This window comes from Stegastes partitus, unplaced genomic scaffold (genome assembly GCF_000690725.1).
Source record: "Stegastes partitus isolate 25-593 unplaced genomic scaffold, Stegastes_partitus-1.0.2 Scaffold655, whole genome shotgun sequence".
In the NCBI taxonomy this organism is placed as follows: domain Eukaryota; kingdom Metazoa; phylum Chordata; class Actinopteri; family Pomacentridae; genus Stegastes; species Stegastes partitus.
In genome coordinates this window covers 29,922-37,536 of record NW_007578386.1, presented here as the reverse complement: position 1 = coordinate 37,536, position 7,615 = coordinate 29,922, and the positions used below count along the sequence as shown (strand labels likewise).

Sequence of the window (7,615 nt, the reverse complement as noted above, 5' to 3'; positions counted from 1 at the left end):
GAAGTCGGGTTGCACCACACACATAAGGAAAGACTTCACAGATACTCTGCTCTCTAATCTCAGACATGCTCGCACTACAAGATGTGAAAAGAATGGCACATTACACACTATTATTAAGATTATCGTTCCTGAGGCAGCAGCGCACCACCTCAGCTAAAGCAGAAGGCTAAATGGGTTCGGATGAGAAAATGGTTGGGAGCATGCGGTCAACAAGGGGCGTCTATTCTTCAGCGAGTTTTAAGTCTGATATCTGACCTTGGCCTTAAGGGCTAGAATGTTTAATGCTGCTTGGAGCCGTGTCTACTGCTCCAGGAAGTAGCGTTAGAATTGCACCCGTCCCGATTTTAACTAGAAAATATCAAACATGTCAAACTGGAGTCTGCAAGAAGTTTGGGGGTGTTTTGCCTTCATCTGTAAACCCCTCACTTTACCAAATAATCTGTTCAGTTCGGACCCAAGCTAGACCACATTTCCAATTATCGAGAGAGGTGTAAATTGGCCCGGAACTCCTGTAGTCTGTATTAGTCCAGGGACAGTGTTGACTGGGGAGCAGCTACATAAGCGTCTTACCTCATCGTGTAGAGAAGCGTGCCGTTGTCGACTAGTCGTAGCAGTTTGTTCGGAGTCGTCATGTTGTGGGCCACGGATTTCTTTCCGTTGTGGAAAAACGTATCGGGAGTCCAGATCTTACTCGCCAGGAGGTTGTTGAGGGGTAAAACCTGCATGGGCCCGTCAAACTTCAGCCTCTCGTCCCTCCAGCTCTGCCGGAAGAAGACGTCGATGGTGTACTCCTGAAGGGACGAGAAGCGTGAAGGCTTGGTTAGCAAGATAACCGTTTACAAAGCTGGGACATGGCACTGTTTACTGCAGACCTTTTGACCTGTCAAAGCAGCAACGGCAAAGGTGTAATTAATAAGATTAATGATGGCTGCATTCCATTTAGGTGAGCCAGTTCTGGGGCTCTGGTATTGTGTGTGTGTGTGTGTCTGTCCAGTCAGTGACTTATTGGAACACTTAATGGAGCCACTAAGTGTTATTATTTATACCTGTGCTCTTCTGTTTGACAAGTAAAAATGTCTTCCATTGTTTTTCCTACTGGATTCTAACACGATGTAGAACCGATAATAGGAAAACCATCCCATATGCTGCGCCTCAAGATCTGTCAACCAAGTGCTTTAAATGTCCCATATGGTGAAAACACATTTTTATTGTGTTTAGTGGTTGTTTATGAACTTGGAGATGTGAGATAAAATCTATGAAGATATTACTCTTGCCATCCCTCCACACATAGATATGTATAATAAAGGCTAGATGGCTTAAGGCGGCGTTTCGAACGGGATCACAGGCAGCCATCTTGATTCGGGGAAGCTCTCTGGCGGAACCTGAGTGATCTGCACAAACGTAAATACTCGCATCTCGCTGAAATCTTGACGGATTTACAAACGCTTTGGTTTGAGTGAGAGTGTAACATAATTATCCATCAGTGCAGTGTTATAGCTACACCTCTGACGTTTATAACAAACCAAACTATTTGAAAATCAGTAAAAAATTGAGCAAGTTATGGTTGTTTAAAAAGTCCATGCATCACTACAACACAACGTTATGGGTGAGCGAGTGGACCATGCCAAGATGGCCGCCAGTGTGGCCATGTGATTCCATTGGCCGGCAGCGCAGATGGGACATCTAGCCTTTATTATACGTATCTATGCCTCCACAACTATTTTCAGAACAAAAAAAAATCCATTTAGAACATGAGGTTTATATAGTGATTGTGGTATGAACCATCCCTGCAGCATTTTGACCTGTTATGAAAGAAACGCTGTGACGACAAGTGAAACTTTGATTAATTTTTTAAAGGGGTGAAATATGGGACCTTTAACAGAACAAAAAAACCCCACACATACTGGGTAATTTAAACTGACTAGCACATGCATCTTCTACCACACAGGGTAAACATGCACACACACAGTTATACATGGCAGCCGTTCTGTTGCGCTGTAGGATTTATTTAAGTTATTTGTTTTTGCATCATGTAATTACAACTCTGTTAACAAAGCAGTGTTTATCTTTCACACTTGAAAGCCGAACAATGGTCTGAGACGCAAATGAGCTTCCGCGTGAAACCTTGTAATACATCTGTTTCATGTTTTATTAATGTACAACTTAGTCTTTCTGTGTTGTCACCGACGCAGGGAAAAAAAAAACCTAAATAAAATAAAGCGAATGCAGGAAGTAGCCGGTCAAAATAAATTTATTTCACATTATTCATTCAATTGGACTCGGTGTCCTAGCAACTGCTTTTCCTCACCAGCTGCGCACGGCGGCTGTGCAAACCCGGAGCTGCCGCTTTTAACAGAGTGAGATGGGAAGAAGCTGTCTGTGCCTCACGCAACAGTACACATTATCGGTGATCAATAAAAGCACGACGTATGTCCTTCTCTCTGATGCGCACTTTGTGCTTTTTTGCTGGCGCGGTGAAACGCGAGCGTAGTGCCCACCGGTGAACTGTAACCGGCTGCCGCCTGAGTGAAAACCTGATAAAGTCATTTCTCAGTGGCTTTAGCGACGGGAAGTCATCGTGCTCAGCGGGAGAAGGCTACAGCTTCCACTCAACACATCAACAGGGCTCCTCTAAACAGCGCACGATGGACGTCTGTTAATTGATGTGATTGACCTCCTGATGGCCTGCAAACCTGCTATAACACAATTACACTGCAGCTGTCCTCGCAGCAGTGCTCTTAATAAAGCCCACAGAGAGCCTCGCAGACGGATAAAAGCAATAATTTGACAAACACAGGTTTCCTTCAGCCACTTTATGCCTTGTTTTTTTCCCGCACCTATCGAGTTTTCTCATTTAATTGCACTCTTGGCTCAGCAATGTTTAAGGCGTCTCTCCATCTCTGCTTGTACACTGAGAAATAATTAAAAAGTCTTATCTACTTTACATTAATTACATCACATTGGGTTCAGTCATGAATTAGATGCCCAGTAGAGACAACAAAGGACTCTCCAGGTCACCGGAAAGACTGATGACCACACTTTGGTAGCACTAGGACACACTCCACCGTGATTTATTGCACTGTGTCCTGTGTTTCTGTGACCAAAACTTTACAGCTCAGCTCCAGCAAACTTTGTGCCATCTTGGCACAGAGCGACCCCTTAAACCTCCATCGCCACAGAGTCGCTCATGTTACGCACTTCATTCTTTTCTTTATGGGATGCCAAATCTCGTCGTAATCAGTGTAAAACATCCAGTGATGAATAAACACACAATAACGTGCTTGGCCCGGCTGGGGTGAAGCCATCATTTGTTTGTTTCCGTCGGACAGAAATCTCCTGTAAACACGGGGAATTAATTTGAAGATTGAAAGACAGGAATGAGGGAAAGTATAGTCAATCTGCACACAAGGCCAAATGGCACAATTGGTTCAGATGCCAGCTGGTGTTCCTCCAGGGACTGAGTGATTGATTTCTCCTTGACAGAGGAGACAGAGCGGAGCTTCCACCCAACAGCAGTTTTCAAATGTCTTTTTTTTTTTTTTTCATATTGGCAAGAAACATGAATGGAGCCACTGTAGCAAACAACTGTAATTTAAACAGCGTTTCTGAAACACATTCATGGCACCGGCGTTGCAAAGAATTCATGAATAGAGAACGACTCTTGGCAGATAATATACGGATCCTTTATACATGCCTGCATTATTTCTGGCATCTTGTCTTTATTAGGAAGTAGACTATAGAGACTCTGAATCAATGGAGAGAGAAGAGGAGCGGAAGGACGTGTCGCAGCGATCTTTGAATGGATTAGAACAGACATTATAGATATGCTGTATATGTCCTACAGTATGAGGTCACCTTGACACTTACATATACATTAGAATTCAACAACTGTTAATACATTCATATTTGCTCAGCATGTATTATTGTTGTTGTTTATTGCTGTTGTTTGAGGACCTAAACAGTGTTCAATCCTAAACCTGGTAACCGGATGGAAACTATATTAATGTCCCATGTAATTAAATTATTTAGGGCTGTTAATTAGAACTCAAAGTCTTGCTTAAATGTTTTTAAAAAAGCAGCCGTCCAGAACTAAAGAGTTTACCAGATGGTTTGATGACTAAAAGCCACTATAACTGATAGATTAACTACGGCGTCCCCTAAAGTCACCAACTAACAAAAACTGATCCGCTGACTGTGCAGTTCCCCGTCGGTTGTTTCTGGATGCTGCAGGCAGCAGTTTTCAGCTACAAAGCCCTGATGAAGCCTCTGCGTGCGTCCTGCTCAGTGAAGATAGCAACTCGCTGGTGGAGGGAGACGGATGGATAGATGGATGGATAGATAGACGACCACAAAGAGGCTAAAAGGAGAAATTTCTGAGCTCGGGTTCATCTGATAAACACGAACATGACTTGAATGCTAATGGGCCTCCTTGATGTGTGCATAAACAAACGGCCTTAAATCTAATTTCTATCATTTAATTTCTGTCATTGGACCATCAAGTGATTAAAGGCCCCCTCTGGTGAGAATCAGGTTCTCTTTTTTTTCCCCACCTCATTGGCATGTCCTTATGGTGTTTCTCATGTGCTGGAGGACATGTTATGGCACTCAGCATTGCGGTTGAGCGTTTTCACCTTGAGAACCGCATTGTACTGATCACGCTCAAAGGCTCGAATGGCTTCAAATGGAGCAGACGTAAAGAACCTGTCAGCCTGCAGGATGCAGCTTTTCTGTAATATTATCCCTCTTCAGAATTGCTTTGTTAGTGGCGCCGCTATAGCTCAACTGGTTGAGGTAGCGACACATGTTCAGGGGCTATAGCTCCCGACATGGAGGTCGTGAGTTTGAATCCCGCTGGTGGCCCTTTTCAGGTCATTCCCCCATTCTTCTTCCCCACTTTGCTGTCTCTCTCTCTCAAACTGCACCATCAAATAAAGGCAAACAAAATCACTTAAAAAAAAGAATTGCTTTGTTATTCCAACATGTATGACGGAATTACTCCAATCTTAAAATGTGTCACTGTGTAGCTTTTACAGTGTTTGGGCAGAAGTGTAGGTGAGCTGGTGCGCTTGAGCTGCAATGAACAGTGCACTTCCATTTTGCGCTAATGTACATGAACCTTTTCTACTAGATGTGTAAATTCTTGTATGTATTTGTGTTATTGTCTTGTTTTATTTTTTATTAATATTTATTGTATTTTATTCTTTTCTTTCTTTAGTTATTTTACTTTATTTTATTTCTTAATTTTCCTATTTCCATTATTCGTGCAAATTCCTAGGGCGACACCAACAGCCGAAACCAAATTCCTTTTATGTTGTGTACGTACTTGGCCATTAAAGCTGATTCTGATTCTGATTCTGATTAAGAGAGATCCAGGTACTTTCTAGATCTCCACAAGGCAAAGGTGTAGCGCTACATCTGAGCCATTTTAAGTAAAGACGGCGTTATTATTTTATTTTGTATTAGACGGCTGTGACTCAGGTGGTAGAATGGGTTGTCCTCCAATCGCAAGGTTGCTGGTTCGATTCCCCGCCCCTCCACAGTTGTTCAGTTGAACCCGAGTTGCTCCCAATGGCAGGCAGCACCTTGCATGGCAGCTCTGTCGCCATTGGTGTATGAATGGGTGACCATTTCCCATTTGCCATTTTCACAGCAAAGCTTCTGAACATGTAACTCTAACACATGGAGACAAGTCTCTGGAACTTAACTATCAAGTGCAGAAAAAAACCAAACGCGCTCCATAATTGGTTTCAAATTTGCTTTATTCTAAGCTGCTTGACTGCGACCCACTAAGAACGATAACGGTATGCTTTTATATACTGAGCTTCAAACCACACACTTGGGCTCGTGTCTATTTATACGCTGCCACTGAACTCCGAGTCAGATCAGGTTATTTTTATCATCACCTTAGATGTTGCATATAAACAAATCCAGCAGTTCTTCACAATGTTCTTATATATTTTGATTTATTTTTATTTTTTTGCCAAGTGCAGCGTCTAATAAATTGAAATGAATCAGGTAAGACAATCTGTTTATTTGCATGCTTCGTAACGATGTAGAAATCACTGTCACTGTCTTAAATGCCAGAACTAAATGGGTCTCTAATGTCTCCAAGTCGAGGTTAATTACTGAACACTTTGACTAAATACTGCGGGCCTGTCACTGCAGCGCTTTGCCGGATAAAAACACGGATTGAAAATTAGGCGTTATGAAACGAGAACGTCGCACACAAAGAAACGTCTGCTTTTGGTCATATGTGGAAAGTGGAGCAGTGGTTCGAACCAGCCAATGGCGAGGGGAGTGGGGGAAATGATGGGAATGAAAGGAAATGAGGAAAATGATAGGAGCGGCTGATAAGGTGGCAGTTAAGGTAGGATGTACACGAGACTGGGCTAAATGAGTCTAGACGTTAAAAAACGACACGGGGTCTGGCTCCCCGATAATGGCAGGAAGGTTGTGTCTAATATCTGATAGAATATTAATGCAGCCTTTTTATCTTGAATTAATGAGTTCATTAAATTCTAAACATTTAGTTATTACGTCCCGTTTTAATAATGTCAGCATGTTTTAGTTTTAAGATCTTGGACGTTTACATCTGTGGCTTATATCATATCTGCCTCTACATTTCTTAAAATGTAATTTTTTTTAAGGCACAGAGACCCAAACATGATGTTCAGTGAAGGAAGTTCCCACCCAGTATCTTATTGTCCTGTGTACTCGATGTTGTTGATCTCGATCAGCTGACTGCTTTGACAGGTTTGATTCAGTGCGTCTGAGCAGACATCAGATTGTGTAACGGAGCTGTTTTCCCAATTTACCGCGCAGAAATGTTATGTGTGATATATGTTATGGTGTCTTTTCTTTGACAGCGCGCAGCAGGACAGAGAGAACATTGTAGTGCGCCGGTGTGGTAATGATACAGATCGCTTCCAAGAGGTAGCGTACATCTATTGCGCCCGGGCTCTTTTGGATTTCACACTCTGGGCATTGTAATGATCAGTCAGAGACTTGATTAATGTCTTAATTACAAGTCCTTCTTTCTCTCCCGTTGTCAATTATCCTCTCTCGCTTTGCTTCTTGTGTGCCGTTCACCTTTGCCTGCTGGGAGCGTAACCTGTGTGAGATTTGCAATGAGCTGTGAATCCCATACCAACTCCAATTATCTTCAGAGTTCACAGGCTCCTGCAGCTGAGGCGTAAACATGTTTTAGCTCTTCGCTGTGCGTCGCTTCGGACGAGAACGTTTTGTTCCACGAATGTATGATCACACATGTAGCAGTCAACATATAAGAATATATTAAACTATGCTTCCTATGAGATGAACAGTAAATCAATCAATAAATGAGGGAGGGAACAATGCCCATTAAGTGCGACCTTGTACTTTATTGTGAGGGATGTGTGGCTTGTTTTCTGTCTCCAGTGCTACTAGAGCTCAAGTACTACATCTGGTACTCTGCTGAAGTTGTAAAGAGGCGATCAGGGTGGATGGGAGAAAAACACTTTGACTTACATCTTGTGTCCTGCTTGTGGTTGGGCTTAGACTGAAAAGACACTCAGAAAGGATTGTGATTCTCATTGAATATGAAAAAGTAAACCACTTTGTAATCCTGTGAGCCCAA

General features: G+C 42.6%; 1 protein-coding gene across 1 annotated transcript in view; it reads right to left on the bottom strand.

Annotated features, from left to right (window-relative positions):
* gabra3 (gamma-aminobutyric acid type A receptor subunit alpha3) overlaps nucleotides 1-7,615 on the bottom strand; it is a 55,444-nt gene that overhangs the window by 23,958 nt on the left and 23,871 nt on the right. The window contains exon 4 of the mRNA XM_008290111.1: nucleotides 571-791. Coding sequence (XP_008288333.1) covers nucleotides 571-791 — 221 coding nt within the window. The remainder of the gene's footprint in view (nucleotides 1-570; nucleotides 792-7,615) is intronic.